At 36.8% G+C, this 20,249-nt stretch overlaps 1 protein-coding gene across 2 annotated transcripts in view; it reads right to left on the reverse strand.

The window, feature by feature from the left end:
- The window catches only part of Ttc7 (tetratricopeptide repeat domain 7), a 371,341-nt gene that overhangs the window by 24,814 nt on the left and 326,278 nt on the right, over positions 1–20,249 (reverse strand). For both annotated transcript variants that reach the window (XM_090400945.1, XM_090400946.1), the window contains exon 16: positions 9,431–9,535. In XM_090400945.1, coding sequence (XP_090257071.1) covers positions 9,431–9,535 — 105 coding nt within the window. The remainder of the gene's footprint in view (positions 1–9,430; positions 9,536–20,249) is intronic.

The following is a 20,249-nucleotide window of genomic DNA, read 5'->3' on the forward strand; positions in this document are numbered from 1 at the left end:
ATGGTACAACATGACAAAATTTCATGCCGGCTGGCGCATCGCCCGGTTAAACAAGGCCCCCGTTGTTTTTGCCAGGGAACCAGGATGAACAGCGAAAAGTCAGCTACTGGAACAAATCTGAAAACAAACCCCAACTCAACATCACCAGAGTTAAAGATCGGTACTATCAACATAAGAAGCCTGAATGGCAAAATGGAGCTAGCTGAGGAATTAGGTAAGTACCAGATCGACATAATAGGGTTGACTGAAACAAAAAAGACAAAAACTGGTGAGATCTTTCTGAGCAATAAATACAAAATGTTATATTCAGGCAATGACAATCAAGGAAAAGAAGGATTAGCCATAGTATTCAACACAAAATATGAGGCTAATCTTCTTGAATGGCAGTCAGTCTCAAGTAGAGTAATGTGGGCAAATATGAGAATGGGGAACTGGACAATGAGACTTATTTGTGCCTATGGTCCCACAGAAGGTTTTACTAAGGTAGAAGTGGAGAAATTTTTTGAGGCTCTAGAGAAAGCTACTGACACAATGAAAAAGGAAAAGTTGGTCCTTGTTGGGGATCTAAATAGCAGAGTACGAAGTGATTGTCAGACATACAAAAATGTTTTGGGAAAATTTGGAGAAAAGAGCAAAGCTAATAATAATGGCAAATATCTGTTGGATTTCTGCTCAGGACATGGACTGGTTATTATTAACACCATGTTCCAACATAAAAATGTGCACAAATTCACATGGAGAGAAGAGGCTAGGAATAAGAAAAGTCTCATTAACTATGTTATAGTTGATAGTGATGTTTTCTCCCTGGTGCAGGATACCAGAGTGTACAGAGGATTTGAAATTGGAAGTGATCACTATTTAGTCTTGAGCAGGATAAAATTGAATTTCATATTGAAAAGAATAACATGCAAGAAAGTTTTAAAGCTAATAAAAGTTGAGCAGTTCTCAGATGTGAACTGTAGACTAAAATACACAAAGATTATTGAAGAAAAAATGAAAGAGTTTGAGAACGGGAATCAAACCTTGGAGATTCAGTGGCAAATCCTGAAGAAAACATTCATTGATTTAGCCAGAGGGCATGTGGTGAGGTTGTCTGCAAGGATAAAAAAATCAGAACTTCCTGGTGGACACAGGAAGTTAAAGAGGCAGTGAAGGAAAAGAATAAAGCATATCAAACGTTCCTGTCAAATAAGTCAGCTTGTGCTCTTAGAGAATATAGAGACAAATGCAAGAATGCTAAACACTTGTGTAAAACTAGCTAAACAAAAGTCATGGGAGGACTTTGGCAAGATGATAGAAAATAAATATCAAGAAGGTGGCAAAATATTCTGGAGGTTGTTGAAGAAGCTTAAGAATGGAGGAAAGAGTGCTGTAAAATGAGTTAGAGATGATAAAGGTGACATGAAAACGGGAGAAAAAGATATCCTTGAAGTATGGAGTAATTACTTTGAAAAACTGCTAAATGAAACAAGCAGTGATGACAGCGCAGTGGTAAAAAGTACTGCCCAGGCATGCAGTCAGGAATACATATCCATACTTGAAGTAGAAAAAGCCATCAAAGGCTTGAAATGTGGAAAGGCAGCAGGAGTAGATGATATTCAACCAGAAATGCTGAAGTATGGTGGTATAAGAGTCTTACAGTGGCTGCACTGCATAGTTCAGAAAGCCTGGACAGAGGGACGAATTCCCGATGATTGGAGTAGAGCTCTCATAGTACCCATATATAAAAAGGGAAATAAAATTGAATGTGAGAATTACAGAGGTATTTCCCTACTGAGTGTTCCTGGCAAGATCTATGCAAGTATACTTGAGAAACGGTTGAGAAGAATTGTGGAAGAAAAGCTTGGTGAAGAACAAGCTGGATTCAGGCCAAATAGAGGATGTCGGGATCAGATCCTCACTTTACGACAAATAGTCGAGAAAGCATGGGAATATAACAAAGATCTGTATTTAAGTTTTGTCGATTTGGAAAAAGTTTATGACAAGGTGCCAAGAGAGAAGCTATTCAATACGCTACAGTTATATGGTGTGAATGGGGCATCATCAAGCAATACTTAGTCTTTATTTGAGTTGTAAGTCAGTAGTTAGAATTGAAGGAAGTACAGGAAGATGGTTTAATGTTAAATCTGGTGTCAGACAAGGATGTACATTATCCCCTCTATTATTCATTATCTATATGGATCATATTATGAAGGAAAGTGGTATTAAGCATGATATCAAAATTGGAGATGTTAATGTCAGCTCTTTGCTTTATGTGGATGATGTTATACTTCTAAATAAATCCGCTACAAGTCTGCAAGATTCTCTGACTAAATTGAATAGCTGTTGTAATAGATATGGTATGAAGGTCAGCAATAAAAAGACAGACATTGAAAATGTCACTGTGTTGTGAATGGAGAACCTGCGGAACAAGTAAAACATTTCAACTACTTAGGCACGATTTTTACTGAAGATGGTAAATTAAATATAGAAATAGACAACAGAATCAGCAAAGCTGGTATGGTGGGAAGTCAATTGAATAAATTCATATGGAATAAGAGAGAAATTAGTCGGAACACTAAATTAGCTGTATACAAGATAGTGTTCAAACCAGTTTTAACTTATGGATCTGAGAGCTGGTTCAGAAGTAAAACACTTGACCAAAGACTAGAGACCGCAGATATGAGAGTTCTAAGAAAGATTAGAGGTGTGAACAGATGGCATCAATGGCAATATCATATTAAAAATGAGGATATTAGGAAAGAACTTGACATTGTCAGCATCCAGGAATGCATTAGCAGAGCTAATCTCAGGTGGTATGGTCACTTAAATAGAATGGGAGAGGAAAGATTAGCAAAACAAGTGTTCTCTGCCAGGTTGGCAGGAAAACGACCCAGAGGAAGACCAAGATATAGGTGGATTGATACGGTACAAAGTGCCTTACACGATAGAAATATAAGATCTAATAATATTGGAGTCTTGACAAGTAACAGACTGATTTGGAAGAAAATTGTAGATAGGCAGTTAGTAATGATGTAATTTTTTTCATGTAGTACTATCATATCCTGTACACCCCTGAGGGTACATGACAGGAATTTGATGATGATGAAAAACTGTACTACAAAAATGATTCTTTTTATAACTTCATACCAATGTTTCCTTTCATTATCTAAAACTGTTTGTTGCAAATGATCAATACAAGTTTTATTTTTTTAAATCGTTCAAATGATTTAAATTTTTCTCATGACGATTCAGGTAAATTGCAAGATGTTGCCTATATTCTGCTGATAACAGGAATATAGAATAAAGTTAAAAACTGCAGCAGATTTTCTTATATATGTTTAGAGCAAATGCGAGTTTGACCAAGATTAAACAAATTCGAACACACATCATCCTGTAAACAGTAAATCGCGCTAGTTCAAGTTTTTACTTGTTTACGTTAAACTACTTGTTAGAACTAGGACCAGAATAAAATAAGAACTTAAGGAATAATAACAAATAAGTGATTATAAATAATTTTTTAAGACAAATCTATAAAATATAATTAAAATTTAAACAAAAATGTAATTTATTTTGATATAATTAATGAATAATATTTTTTTAAAGTATTTCCTCATCGCTTGAAATCTTTCGCACCTTTACTATCCTGATGCCTGTGTACCTCGCACATATTGCGGTGCACCCCTCACTTAGAGGCTCATGAATTAATCTACAACCACCAATACGGATTCCACCATTCAAAATCCACAGCTGACCTTGTAGCTTACATCACCTACCACTGAACATGTACCATGGGAAGGTTTGGAGAAACTTGTGCTGTCACCCTTGACATTTCCAAAGCTTTCAACTGCGTATGGCATCAAGGCCACTAAACAAACTGCCATCCTCTGTAATTGGGTAGCCACTTTCCCACCAATGCTGGAGTGTCTCAAGGCTCTGTCCTATCACCTAATCTCTTTCTCTTGTACATAATCGCCTCACAATAACCACTAATCCTGCCACAGCTTTTGCAGACAATAGTACTTTCCACTCATCCTACTCATTTGACAAACCATGCAGTACTCTAATATCCCAGGGTACAAGATCTACAACTAGTACCTTAAATATTGATCCACATACTATCCTTGAATAGGGCAAGACAACCTCGTTATGTTCAATGCCACCAAAACACAGTCTTGCCTTTTTTCATGCAAAAGAGATCCCAGTTTGGCTACCCTCATTCAGTAATACACAAATCACCAGACAAAATCAGATCTCTTTGGTTTGACTAACGTTTACCTCCACTTTTTCCTGGCATAAACACATCACATCAACAGCCTCCCAAACTTGACATTCTCTCTCTCTCTTTCATTTAAGAGCCTATTTTACACCCAACCAACTCTTCACTATATACAAATCCCAAATTGATCCATGTCTGGGATAGTGCACCTAAAACTTACCTTAAAATCTTGACGACATCCAGAGGGATGCAATTAGGGTCATAGATGATCCCTCTCTAACAGACTCGCTTCAACCTCTATCTCATAGATGCTGTGTTTCAACAGGTACTTCCATGGTCACTGCTACAGCAAATTGGCAACTATCATTACTCCACTTTCTGTTGCACCTCTTAATACAACAGCTGCAGTTGTCCAGCACCCCTTTAGTGTGCAACTGCAAACACATTGAACCTGCTTCTATTCATCCTCTTTTATTCTGTTCCACCTCCACCTTCTGGAACAGACTTCCTCAAGAAATATTCCCAAACAACTACAACCTGCAACTCTTCAAGAAAAACATAAACTTCTATTTCAATCCTCATCAACATCCACACACACACACATGGCATTAATGTACCTATAGCTCCCTTGCCCTTTCATGGGATCGAAGGACCAATATACATATATATATATATATATATATATACGAGGGTGGTCTGAAAAGTTCTCGGCTTCAAACCACAGATGGCAACACTATCGGCAAGATTTCTTTTTTTCTAAGTTGATACATCTGTCATAAGAATCTATATGAAATTGCAAGTCATTCTATCAAGTAGTTTGTTTTATACAGCTGTCTGAAGCAAAAGTGTTGTCTATATCACTTGAAATGGATAAAATTGAGTATCGTGTGGTTATATAAAATTCTTTGTAAAAGAAGGTTTAACGATAAAAGAAATTCATTCGAAGTTCATAAAAGTTTATCGACACTCCGAAATGGGCAGCCGAGTTTAAACGTGGCCGTACCAGCCTTGAAGACGATCCACATGAAGGACGTCCAAAAAAGTGATTCGGTGGATCACCATAATAGGTGATCCACCGAATGTTCGTTACTTGTATAACATTCCTATCTGTTTGTAACACTGAAGATATACTATTAGTTTTAGTATGAAATATCTGTACCTTATTTATTAATTCAAGTTATTACTGTGGACTTACGTGTTATTTATTAATTATTAATGTAGGAGATAATTTCCCTTGGTCATCAATGCAGAAGTTGAAGAAAAATGCTATAAAGTCTGTCTTATCTTTGGATGATCACTGCAATCATGCCATCAGGATGAGTAAGAGGTGGGAACATGCAGATGTTGATAAGACCAAATGCAGTTTTCTAAATTTTGTACTGTCAAAATTTTGGTCTCAAGTCACCTCTGATAGATTGCCTAGGCAAACACCTCTTGGAGAACCATGGTATGGTTAGTGATTCTCCAAGATGAATTCTGGGTGGAATGAAGACCTTTGTTCCACTTAGAATTATTTCTTGTGGAGCACATATCTGGATCATGAGAATGGAGACAATAATCAGGCAAGCAGAAATAGAAATTAAGGAGGTAATCTCATTTGACATCGCTGTAATGGCAAAGAACACAAGAAAGAGAATGGTACAGTGAGAGATGTTCCAAAGTGAAGGAAATTTGGATGAGGTTATGATATGAATTACCAAGAGGAGAAATGGCATCTACGACATGTTCGGAAGAAGAGTTGGTTGAGATCAAAGGTGATGAGGATTATCTAGTATTCCAGTGGGAAGATGTTCAGAAGGTACAATTTGAACAGTTAAGGTGCAGCAGTAATTGTCATCAGATGAGGTTCTGTTAGGAATAAGAGTTCTGGTTTGGATGAAGTGGTTGTACAGATTACAGTTAAGACTGATGAAGTGGATATTTTCAGGTGCAAACTTTGTTTAGCTTACACTTGGATAAAGGACTAAACTAAATTTATTATAGTCTAAAAAAGTGAAAAATAAACTTCCAACATCTTTCTTTAAATCCAGGGTAATTCAATAATAAGGTGTTACACCTGTTGGCAACTCCTATAGGTAAATATGACCTCTCCTATTGCTCCTGCCTTAGTATCTCAATGTTTGGGTCTGCCTCCCACTGACGAGACCTCAATAAAGGTTGAAACCGGTCTGGGTAGTGGCCCTTCCCTTAATGCACAGCAGTATACATGTCCGCAAGGAGATGTGCTTTGCATTATGGGAGATACTGAGACAAGGAGTGATGAGAGCTTGGTCCACCTTTGCTCGAAGTTTCCTGGTGTTGCACTACCTTATCTCAGTCCTGAAGATATTTTCAGGTGCAAACTTTGTTTGCTTACACTTGGATAAAGGATTAAACTAAATTTAATATGGATATGGATTTTTTTTTTCTGTAAGTGTTACTAATGTTTTTTTTGTTTTGTTTTTTTAATTTTCTTCCTTTTTTGTTCAACTTTTTTTGTTGGGATTTTGTTACTTTATTTTTTTTTTGTGTAATTTACAGTGAAACTGTAGATGATTGTTTTCTTTAATTTTTGGTGTGCATGCAGAGTTAAATGAAGGGTGAAGGAAAGTGAAAGACTTGATGTTGCCAATGCAGAAAGAACCCTGGCCATGCATGGCATCCCTGAATGCTACCATACCCAAACTTCATCCATCCACAATCAGGCAGAGTAAATGACAACAGGATTATTGGATTATTCACCAGCCAGTCAGAAAAACACTAACCTCTTAATTTGTTACTATCAGCCTATTCCATCCCATATACTATCTGACAGCCAGCCTGGGAACTTTGCTGATATACCTCCAATTGGGATGATGTCTAGATCCCTCTAGCATATTTATATGCCCTTAAAGAGTGTCACCTACAATGCATGTGAGAAGGGAAGGAGAAACAGAAATGGAAGCCTTGTTCTGGGGACCAAACACAGTATAAGACCACTATGGGTCTCCAATAAGTAAGGTGATGTTTCACCAAGCAGTGAAGGTTGCCTAACCACCTAAATACATAACAAAAAAATCCAATATAGATGGGAAAAACCAGCCTACTGATATAGTAACTGCCTAAATTTATTTAGGACAAAAGACTACTATAAAGAGAGGCTGCGAGGAAGAAATTATACGTAGAATTCAACTTGGATGGAAAGTCTCTGGAAAATACTCAGAGAACATCCCAGTCTGTCTTAAAAGAAAAGAAAAAAAAATCTACTAGCTACATATTTCCAATCAACATTTAAGAAAGCAAAACATGGACTTGGATTTCCTATCCCCCTCCCCCACACACACAAAAAAAAAACCTGACAAACTGAGGACCAACTTAGAGAAAAATGAAAAAAATGATACTAAATAGTATCAAGAAAGAAAGCAAAATACTTGACTGAGAGCTCAGAAAAGGATGAGAGACATAACCATTATAAAGATCTAAATGTACTTAAGAAGTAATAACACTCAAAAATGGACAGGAATGACAACAGGACTATTCCCAGAAATTGAAAGAGAACTTTGGAGGATAAGAAGATGGAGAAAAGTGGAAGAATTTGGAGAAGAGCTTCATCCAGCAGTGAAGTCAGTTTTTAAGGATTAGTTGACACCTGATGATGCTAATGCTAGTAAGGATCATAAATATATCTATAATGGAAGGCAATATATTCTCTTCAGAATGGGGGGGGGGGGAATCTACTTTCCACTGTAGCATATATAACCTGTTTTCAGTGTACAAAAACAGTTACGCCATAAAAACCATCATTACTTCAGGCACAAACTTTTGTTTGTATATACTTGGATATCTTGCTGATAATTTCTTGTTAAAGATATTATCCATCCATCTATCTATCTATCTATATATATGAGGTGCTATCTAAAAGAAAACGGTTTGTACTGGATACTCGATGATTGATCAAGTTACAGTCTCATGCCACTAGGTGTCAATGGCATAGGCATTGTTGAGTCAGCCTGCCACATGGCATTCGGCTGTGTGCACCAGAACTCATGTAATGTGCAGTTCTTATCATGTGTTTGTGCAGTTCTGCGATTTTGCTGTGAATGGGAAATGTAAAACGTAAAAAGGGCAAATGTAAACTTTTTCATAAAACTGGGGAAATCTATCACAGAGAGCCTTGAATTACTTTGTGAGGCATATGAAAACAAAGCCATGAGCTGTACTCAGTGTTTTAGTGGCACTCTCATTTTAAGATGGGCAGAACTACCTTGGAGGATGATGAGAAGCTGGGACGATCATCCATCAGCACAACCCACAAAAATGTCTAAAAAACTGAACAGATCATCCATGCAGATTGACACATCACCATCCAAGAAGTGCTGGCAGAGTTGGGATTTCATATGAAGCAGTTCACGCAATCGTCACGAGAGATTTGAACATGCATTGCTTTACTGCCAAGTCGAGATATTTGTCAAAAGGCCATTGATGATCCATCCTTAATCTGAAGGGTCATCACAGGGGATGAGATTTGGGTTTACAGCTAGCTAAGACCTGGAGACAAAACAGCAATCATCACCATGGAAGAGTCCACATTCCCCAAGACTGAAGAGGGCAAGGAAACTCAGGAGTGCGACAAAAAGCATGTTGATAGTCTTTTTTGCCATTAAGAGGAATGTGCACCGAGAATTTGTACCACCTGGCCAGATGTTCAATGCAGAATTCTACTCCAACATTTTAAGGCTGTTGAGAGAAGACATTCATTGCAAAATACTGGAACTGTGGCGAAGTCACAACTGGCTAGCTACCCCACCACGACAACTCTCCCTCCCACAGTGCCTTAAAAACATGGGAGGTTTTGACAGTCAACAGCATGGTGGTTGTCCTGCATCCTCCTTACTCATCAGATTTAGCTCCTTGTGACTTTTTTGTTTCCAAAAATGAAATTGAAGCTGAAGGGGCAGCAGTTCAATGCCATTAAGGAGATCCAAGATGAATCGCAAACAATGCTTCAGGCACTTCAACAAAAAGACTTCCAGGAAGCATTTGGAGCATGGTAAAAGTGGTGGGATCGCTTGCATGAACTGGGAAGGGGACCACTTTGAAGGGGATTGAATTCAAATTTAAATTAGGTAAGTTATAAAAATTTTATTAGCCTAATCCAGTTTCTTTTTGTTAGCATCTCGTATATATAGCCTTATCCAAAATGTATAAAGTGATAATGCATTTAGTAAATATGATCAAATGAAATATAAAGTGATAAAAAAGCACTGTACATACTAGATGTTGAAGGGCTTTAACATGAAGAGGATTTACAGCAACAGCATTCTGAAAACATATCTTAGCTTCATGATACTCTCGTTTCTGTTCATGAATCATACCTCTCTGTGTAAAGATTTAATTTTCAGTTAGTTTTAACTTGTATATACTATGTTTATATCAAAGACAGATGTAAAATAAAATAATGCATATCTCACAATGTATTGTAATTACTTTACTCTTAATGATTCACTGGAAGAAAGAACACATTTCACTTATTTTTTTTATTGCAAATACATGAATCATTTGCAAAGCATATAGGACCAAGTCAGAATTATGACTATTATGCAGAAGCTGCATACTTTTAGAGAACATATTTAAGTCTGTTACTTAAGCATGTCTATGAGGATAACATTCCAATTTATACATGATGTTCTGTTTATTTCTACAGACATCATAATCATTTATGAAATTTAAAATATATCTTAACAAATTTTCTTATGCACAGTGTGATCAATCTGCTGAAATTACATTTTTTTTTAAAAACAAATAATCCAAAAGTTGTGATGTTATAATCGCCTTGCCATTAGTGTCCAAACTATGTACTGTTTATGTAACAGCCATCCAGATGATACTGATTAAGTCTACTGATATTTTCCACAAAGTAGACAAAGTCTAGGCTGATTTCAGAGGGGAAAATGTTTTAAAAAACCTAAACTCCTCTAGGTCTAGTAAAACACATGCGCAAAGGATGGTTTTGCCCTTAGACGATATCTACTATTACACAGGTTACGAAACTTGGATTATTCACCACATATGTTAGTACCTTCTTCTGGGTTAGGAAGAACAAACAAATATACAATAAGCAATAAACATGAACCATTACATAGCTAAAAGCCGAATATGTAGGAACTGTTAAACAAAAATAAAAAACAAACACTTGGAGCATGGAAGTTGGCAGAGGTCAGTCATTTTTCAGTAAGTGTGCTGCTTGATAGCTGGCAGAGAAGTTAAAGTCTGACATGTGGAAAGATCTAATAAACGATAAATAAATAAGATGCTATGCATTATGGCTCCTACTGATGAGACCTCAATAAAGATTAAATATCTATTACGATATCTATTTGTTAACCAGTCTGGGTAGTGACCCTTCCCATAATGCAAGCATCATATATGTCCATAAGGATATGTGCTTTGCATTATGGGATACTAAGGTAAGTGATGCAAAGTCATTAGCTTCTTTATGCAAGTTGCCCAGTCCTGAAAATAGTTCAGGTGCAAACAAAGTTTGTGCCTAAACTATTTTCAGGATTTACAGTTTGGAAAATGTCACTATCAATAAAAGTAATAACAATAACTGTGAAAAGGAGGAGACATTTATAAATGAACTTATGATGAGTTGCCAACATATGGCAAGAAAAAAAAAATGACACATCAGGATAGATCAGTGGTTCTCAACCTTTTATGCTTGATGTCCCCCCCCCCCCGGAAATGTGTAGGTAACTGGCATACCCCTTGTATAGATAGATAAAACTATAGTTATAATATAACAATGGGAATAAAATAAAACATATATATATATATATATATATATACATACACATTAAATTTTGTATTCATAAATTACATATATCGATAAGCATGTTAGAAACACGTTAATTTAACTTCACAGTAAACTGAAACTAAAAGTAAAAGTAAACTGAAAGCATAGCAAGTGAAATAGATCACAACAAATACACAGACCAATAAGAAGGCGGCACATTCACTTAGAATGAATGTTTTGACTGGGCGATCAGCTGCTCAGGTAGGTTTGACTCTCAGGTAGGGAAGGGAAGGGAGGATTGACAAACGTGTGTAGACATGAACTACAGCGGCACGCTTCGTCACTCAGTTCTCGGAAATTAATCAGTATCAGTATTGACAACTTAGCAACTTTTGAGCTCTCTGAATGCAGATTTTAAAAAATGGCATGCATCTATTTCACATATTTTTCCATATAATATAAATTCATAATTTCAGATATTCTGTAAGAACATGTAGAATAAAAGGGATAAACTATAAGTTTACTGCTTTTGTGAATAGGAGTCACATAAAAAAAATAGTTGGAATTTGGAGAATGACATTCTTCTGTCATTTAATTCACCATCTGAACATAACAATCAAACTGTTCTAGAATGTGTACAGTATGTTCCACATGGAAAAAAAAAAAACTAAAAAAAGCCATTATTAATTGGATTGTCTAAGGATGTAAGCTATGTAGCCAAGAGAACATCTCCACATAATCTCTTAGAAATGCACAGACCTGGCAGAAGCTTCTGATCTATTCTCCAATTCTTATGTACCTGTGCTGCATCCTGTTACTAGGTGTCTACTGGCCATTGAATAAAAACAAGAATGGCCTGGCAATTCAGGATTTAGATAGCCCAATTGTGTTCCACATTAGCGGTAGCTAATTACATTATGACATATATTATTATGGTTCATCATAATCAGACAGCCATCTAAATAATTAGGAATCAGAATGAACAATTAAATGAGGTATTGAAACTCTCAACAGAAATGAAAATACATCATTAATGTATGAAGTATCAATATTTTGGTCTCAATAACATGAAGTATATCAACATGGTATTTCTCTTAATTCCTCTGCTAGATCCACCTAAGATCAAAACAGGCAAGCTCTTGCTAAATAATAACAGTATTTATTCAAGACATGAAAATAAAACTTGAGCAGAAGCTTCAAGAAGAGTGACATGAGCAAATTTCAAAATGGGAAATTAGACAATGAAATTATTTGTGCCTATGGAAGTTAGAAAATATTTGAGAATTCAAATAAAGAAAAAGAAACTAAAATAGAGAAGGGCAAAAAACAAACCAACAAAAAAACTGATTCTTGCTGAGACAGACAGAAAACAGCAGATTAGAAAATGAATGTATTTTCACAAAATGTACAGAAATGTTTTGAAAAAACAAAAATGGAATAGTTAATAACTAAGTACCTGCTTGGACATTTTGATGTGGATTACTAACATCATGTTACAACAACAACAAAAAACCATAAATTCACATAGAACACATATATAAAACAAAAAGAAAAGTTACAATGGTTACATTATTGTTGATAGAAATTTTTTCAAGACCATTCCAAAATACGAGGGTGGTCTGAAAAGTTCTCGGCCTCGACCATAGATGGCAACATTATTACTATTATTATTACTATTATTACGGGCAACTCCAGGGAGTCATTGGACTCATCGAGGGAGGCCCCAAATCATATTCATCACAACTATTTGACATTCATACAGTATCTATCATACCTCGCCTTAAACTCATTCACTGTCACAGCATCCACCACAGACTCAGGGAGCGCATTCCACTCATTCACTACTCTAAAAGTAAAGAACCCAGCTCTAACACCTTTACTAACCACACTTTTGCCCAGTTTCCATGGATGTCCCCTAGTCCTCCCAAAACCAGCCCTGTTCTCAAAAATATCTTCTGAATTAATTTTATAGAAACCCTTCAGTAATTTGAATGTCTCAATCATATCATCCCTCCTCCGCCTATCAACCAATTTTTGCAACCCACAAATCCTCAACCTGTTCTCATACGGTTCATTCCACAGACCTGCTATCATCTTGGTCACTCGCCTCTGGATCCTCTCTACTCCTCCCCATCAAGAAGAAACCTAGGTGACCAAATCTGAGCACAGTAGTCTAGATGGGGTCTTATCAAGGCTCGATACAGAGGAACAATAACCTGCTTGTCTCTGCTTGTCATCGTATTCTTCAGCAACCAAGTGATTTGATGAGCTGTTTTGGTCACTTTTGCAATGTGTCCCCTAAATTTCAATTCCTTATCTACCAACACTCCTAAATCTCGTGCCTCATCAATTTCCTGGAGCACGGTTCCACCAATGCAGTAAACTGCCGCCAATCTTTTCACCCCAAAATGCATAACCTTACATTTTGCCACATTAAACTGACATCCATTCTCCTTAGCCCAGACCTCCAATCTATCCAAATCATCCTGCAAAATTTTGACGTCATCTGCATTCACTATTGCCCTACCCAACTTTGCATCATCCACAAACAAATGAACTGTTCCTCTCAGATCATTTCCTATATCATTTATGAACAAATTAAACAGCAGTGGTCCAAGAACAGATCCTTGTGGCACACCACTAGTCACAGGCCGTCTTGTGGACTCTACCCCCGAGTAAACCACTCTCTGATATCTCTCCGTCAACCACCCTCCTATCCATCTCACCAACCCTATGTCCATTCTCATATGCTGCAATTTACTGATTAGAATTCCATGTGGAATCCTGTCAAAGGCCTTGGCAAGGTCCAGTAGAATCACCGTAAACACATTACCCTTATCCAGTTCAGCCGTCACTGTGTTATAATACGTGAGCAAGTTACTGAGGCATGACCTACCCTTCACAAAAGCATGCTGTCCCCGATACAGTATCCCATTTTCTTCTATCCAATCTTGTATTTTCCTCTTGACTATTTTCTCTAAGACCTTGACAATGATTCCTGATATGCTAATCGGTCGGTAATTTACTACAGCAGTCTTGGAACCACCTTTATGCAGTGGAACTATTTTCCCCTCTTTCCACCCGCTTGGGACTAACCCAGACCCGAGACTCAAATTAAACAAAATGGTCAAGGGTACTGACAATTCTTTAGCTGCTTCTCGTACAACACGAGCTGGTATACCATCCAATCCCACAGATGTATTGACATTGAGGTTATGCAATAGACTACTCACCTCCACTTCATTAACCACAATTCCCGTATAATCTACTGGTTTATTCGTTTCTGCAATGTCACCACCTGGATGATATACTTTTGCAAAGTGCTCACTCAGTAACTCAACTATCTCAACTGATTCAGTTACCTCCCTACCATCGGCATTCTTTAAAATCAATCTGCCATGTACATTTTTCCTTTTACTTGCTACATATCTAAAAAACTGTTTAGGATTCTCTTTAGCCTGCATGGCCAATGTTCTTTCGTAATCCTTTTTTGCTTTTCTTACCACACTCGTCACCCTTCTGGCCTGTGCTTTATACCGTTCATGTGCCTGCCGGTCACCCTTCTCCTTAAATTCCCTCCATAGTTGTTTCTTTTTTTGCAACTCAAGCTTAATGGTGTTATTCATCCATTTAACCCCTACTTGATTTATTATTCGGACTCTAGGTATACAGTCAGCCATTGCTTCATGCAAGCACTTCTTAACTACCTCCCATGCACTATCAACTTCTAGTCCTTGCAGTTGTACATGCCATGGCACTGAACCAATCAAACTCCTAAGCTTGTCATACTTTCCAGCCCGATAATTCCACATGTACCCTGTCTTAATTGAAAATTCTACACCTTTAGCCACCTCCCAAGTTAAGACCCTATGATCACTCTCACCGATTGGTGGCAATGTGGTCATATTTGTTACAGCCAAATCCTCAGATGTAATTACTAGGTCAAGCACTCTCTGACCCCTAGTATTTTCCATTACATGCTGTCGCAGATAGTTATCCCTTAATAACCGCATAAAATCCAGTTCCTTCCTCCCGTGTGTCCTCTCCTCACTCCAATCAATGCGACCATAGTTGAAATCTCCCATAATAATCACCCTCCTTCCACCCATTTCTTCTATTTGCTTGTGCATACTGTCACCACCATCTTTTCCATCACCTGGTCTATAGCAGCACCCAATTGTATATTTAGTTCTGCTAGCCACAATCTCACACCAAATGGCCTCAAATGTACTCTTTTCTCTATCCTGCAATTCAACTTCTATTATCCTTGGCTGCAGCTCATCAGCTATCATCAACAATACTCCTCCCTCCATTTTATTCTCTCTGTCATTCCTGAACACACTATACCCATCACATTCAATCCCACTAGTTATATCATCTACAGTCAGCCATGTTTCACTAATACCTATAACCTGTGTCTGGATGTGCCAACCATGGCCAAAAACTCTTCCTTCTTGTTCCTAATACTCCTAGTATTAGTGTACATGAATTTAAGACCCCCATTAGCCCCAACCCTACCTTGATGCCTTATATTAACTATCCCACTCAGATTTGTTGTCCTTATTTGCTCTGGCATATTATATTCATTCTTACATTCAACTGCCTCCATAAGGACTAAATTATTGGCAAGATTTTTTTTTTTTCCTAACTTGGTACATCTGTCATAAGCATTCATGTGAAATTGCAAGTCATTCTATCAAGTAGTTTATTTTATACAGCTGTCTGAAGCAAAAGTGTTATCTGTATCCCTTGAAATGGATAAAATTGAGTATCATGCAGTTATAAAATTCTTTGTAAAAGAAGGTTTAACACCAAAAGAAATTCATTCAAAGTTCACAAAAATTTAAGAAATGGGCTACTGAGTTTAAATGTGGCCGCACCAGCCTTGAAGACGATCCACGTGAAGGACTTCCAAAAAATGTAACACCACCAGAAATCATTGATGAAATGTACGATATGGTATTGGATGACTGGTGAGTCAAATTGTGTGAAATTGCTGAGACTATAGGCATTTCAAAAGAACGTGTAGGATATATTTTGCATGAAGAATTGTAAATGAAAAAGCTTTGCACAAGATGAGTGCCGTGCTTACTCACAGCAGATGAAAAACACACTCGCATGAAAATCTCTCAGCAGGGCTTGGAGCTGAAAGTTTATTTTTCACTTGGTAGACTAATAAATTTAGTTTAATCCTTTATCCAAGTGTGAGCAAACAAAGTTTGCGCCTGAAAATATCTTCAGGACTGAGGCAAGGCAGTACAACACTGGGAAACTCGCAGCAACGGTGGATCAAGCTCTCAACTCCTTGTCTCAGTATCTCCCATAATGCACAGCACATCTCCTTGCAGACATGCATACTACTATGCATTAAGGGGGGGAGGCACCACCCATACCAGTGAGAGCTTGATCCACCTTTGCTGCGAGTTGCCCAGTGTTGTACTGCCTTGCCTCAGTCCTGAAGATATTTTCAGGCGCAAACTTTGTTTGCTCACACTTGGATAAAGGGTTAAACTAAATTTATTACAGTACTTGGAGCGTTTTAACAAGAATAAAACTGATTTTGTGCGTTGATTTATTACTATGGATTTATTACTTGAATTCACCATTACACACCAGAATCCAAACAGCAGTCAAAACAGAGGCCGGTTGTTCAGCACCAAAGAAGATAAAGTCAGTTCCGTCAGCAGGAAAGGTCATGGCATTGGTGTATAGGGATGCTAAAGGCATTTTGTTTATTAATTATCTTGAAAAGGGCAAAATAATAGCCAGAGAATATTATTCCGATCTTTTAACCAGACTAGACGAAAAAATTCTTGAGAAAAGACCCAGTTTGCAGAAGAAAAAATCATCTTTCATCAGGACAATGCACCTGCCCACAAAGGTGTTTTGGCAATGGGAAAATTAAGGGATCTGCACTATGAATTGTTGGAACATCCACCCTATTCCCCAAATTTTTTTTTCCCCTTTGACTTCTATCTCTTCCCAAACTAAAACTCTTCCTCGCTGGTCAGCATTTTTCTTCGAATCATGAGGTGATTGCAGCTGTAGAGGGGTATTTTGCAGCTCTTACTGAGAACTACTACAGGGATGGGATAATGGTGCTGGAGGATTGCTGGAATAAATGTATTAGTCTTAAGGGAGATTATGTTGAAAAATAAAAATAATTTTGCAATTATAAATTCGTTTTTTCATTGTTAGGCCAAGAACTTTTCAGACCATCCTCGTATATGTGTGTATATATATATAGATATATATATATAAAGACAAGATTACAGATGCTGTAGTACTTATGCTAGAAATATTGAAGTCCCCTCCTTGTAGAAGAGTGTTGTACAGGGAATTTGAAATACAAAGTGACCACCATCTAGTATTGAGCAAGGTTAAAAGAAGTATTACAATGAAAAAAATGTGTATTAAAGTTTTGAAAATAATCATTGCTGAATAATAAAAATTATTCAACTTTAATTATTCAAGAGGATGTAAACTAACATATCAAAACTCTCCATTTCTATCTTTATGAACAGTTCTAGCTGTTTCTTTCTTCTAAATCATCTTCTCTTATTTGGTCTTTCCATCTTTTCTATAGTCTTCCTCTTTTAATTTTAATTTCATTTCATACGTTCTTGGTATCCTTTCTAAATTCGTTCTCACTATATGTCCAAGCTACTTTATGCAGGAGTTCATAAGCATTTCTTCACTTTCTAGCCCTAAAATATTCCTAATCCACATTTCTTATTCTTTTTTTTTTCCCCACCATTGATCACAATAATTTCAGTTTCATTATGTCTCTGCCACATAAGACAAAATGAGCAAAAACTAAATTCTGTTAATCAAAAGCTTGCACTTAAGTGAGATCGCACTATGCCAAAGTAGACTATTAAAAAAAAACTCTGGCCCAGTGAAATCTTCCTCAGTATTTTCTGATCTAAGCTTATCTATACTAAGTCATGAAAAGTAATGAAAACTCCAAATTGAAATTTTCCTTACTACTCTTTAAAAATTTCTCATTGAGTATCACCATTAACTTGTGATTTCAAAGCATACTTTCACCCTTTTTCAGGATGAGAACTGTAGATTGAAATATACTGTGACAAGTGAGTGCTTGCAAACGGGAATTTTGCCATTCAGTCTCTAAGGTGTGGACCTTAGAGACTGAATGGCAAAATCTGAAGAAAGCATTAATTCACACAGAGAAGCACATGGTTAATATGTAAGTAAAGATAAAAATAAATAAATAAAATACACACAGAAAGTTAAAGAAGAAATCCATGAAAACAAATTATATTACAAAGGTGTTGCAAAGACTGATGTATCAAACTATTGACCAATTAGAATCTCAGGAGTGGGGTGGTGAAAAATGGTTAGGTCTCGCATTCAGAAATGGGTTGATTGACAGTGAATCTCTACTTTGTAATGAGCAACATGGGTTTACTAAGGGAAGGTCATGTTTTAGCAACTTGCTCACATGCTATAACAATGTTACCATTGAACTAAACAAGGAGAATGGATACACCATGATACTTTTGGATTTTGCTAAGGCTTTTGACAGAATACAGCATGGTAGACTGTTGCATAAATTGGAGAATATGGGTTTGGGTTATAGAATATTAGCGTGGATAAGAGGATGGCTGAGTGGCAGATAACAAAAAGTGGTGTGCGGGAGATGTGAGTCTGCAAGATTTAAGGTAAATTAAACCAGTGGTGTACCACAAGGATCAGTGCTTGTTCCACTGTTATTCAATCTGTACATTAATGATATTGGGAAGAATTTGACAAGCAACATGCAGCTATTTGGTGATGATGCAAAGATAGGTAGGGTAATCAGGAATGCTCCTAAAATGCAGTACTTGCAGAATGATTTGAATAGGCTGAAATTGTGGGCATAAGAAAATGGATGTCAGTAAATGTAAAGTCATTCACTTTGGTGTGATTAGATTCTAATGTTGTGTTATATGAGTGAGATTATGCTAGAAGAAACTGACGAGACTAAGGATCTTGGAGTGTTAGTAGATAAGAAGTTGAAGTTCAGGGACCATTTAGAAAAGATTGCAAATACAACTAAAAAGATAATTGCAATGCTGAAACTAATTTTAACATGTAAAGATAAAGATGTGATTTTTCCTCTTTACAAAACCTTGATAAGACCTCACTTGGACTATTGGGTGCAGGTCTGGTTTCCTAGTTTCCATTGCAATTCTGATACAGTGAAGAGAGTGCAAAGAAGAGTTTTAAAAGTGATATCAGGATTGTGGAATACTGACAATGAAGACAGACTGAGAATTTGTAGACTGCAGACACTAGCAAACAGGAGAAAGAGGGGTGATATGATTGAGACATAAACTTCTGAAAGGGTCATACATAATTTCAGTTGATGAATTTTTCAATTTATGGAGGGTAGGGAAAGAACAAGAGGGCATCTTGGGAAGCTGAGAATGAATATGCTAAGAAGGGGAGGGGACTAGATTTTTCTCTCGTAGGGTAGTGCATGATTGGAATAGATTGCCATTGGATGTTGTAAGTGCAAGCAGTTTGAATGAATTTAAGAATAAGTATGATAGCTGGTGCATATAGTACATGGCCTCCCTCGATGAGTCCCTGACTTCCTTGAGATCTCTCTTAATAAGTTCATGACTACTAACTTAGCATGTGCTCTTAGAAAATACAGAAAAAAAATATAGGTACTATAAATACCTAAAAATGGGGGCAAGATTTTGGAATGAAGATAAATATCATGAAGGTAAATATTTTGGACTACTCTAAGAAAGCCAAAAATCAGAGGAAAGAATGCCCCAAAAGAAATCAAGGTTTATAAAGTCTATAAGCATTTGAGATAATATTTTCAAGATGTTGGAAGTAATTTTTTGAAAAAGTTATTAAATGAGGTGACAACTAATGGTAATGAAAATTGAAAAAATATATATTGAGCATTAGTGTAATTGGAAGTATACCTGAGAAAGGCTGGGAAGAAAAAAAAAAGTCAGAAATGTGAAAAGGCAGTTGAAGTAAATCATATTCAAATTGAAATGTTAAATTATGACAACATAAAAGTTTAACAGTGACTACACCATAATTCAGAACTGATCAAAGTTAAATCCAAGAAGAGTCGAGCTCAGCTCATACCAATCTCTAAGAATGGAAATATACCTGGTCGTCGACTTAAAAAAAAAAAAAATTAATGAATAAATTAATAATAAATCAAGCAGCTGCGCATACGATAACTACGGGATACGATAGTTATCGTACGATAACTACGGGATACGATAGTTATCGTACGATAACCATCTCTAACATACACTC

This window comes from Typopeltis vanoorti, chromosome 11 (assembly GCF_054136105.1).
Source record: "Typopeltis vanoorti isolate ZY-2024b chromosome 11, IOZ_Tvanoo_1.0, whole genome shotgun sequence".
In the NCBI taxonomy this organism is placed as follows: Eukaryota; Metazoa; Arthropoda; class Arachnida; order Uropygi; family Thelyphonidae; genus Typopeltis; species Typopeltis vanoorti.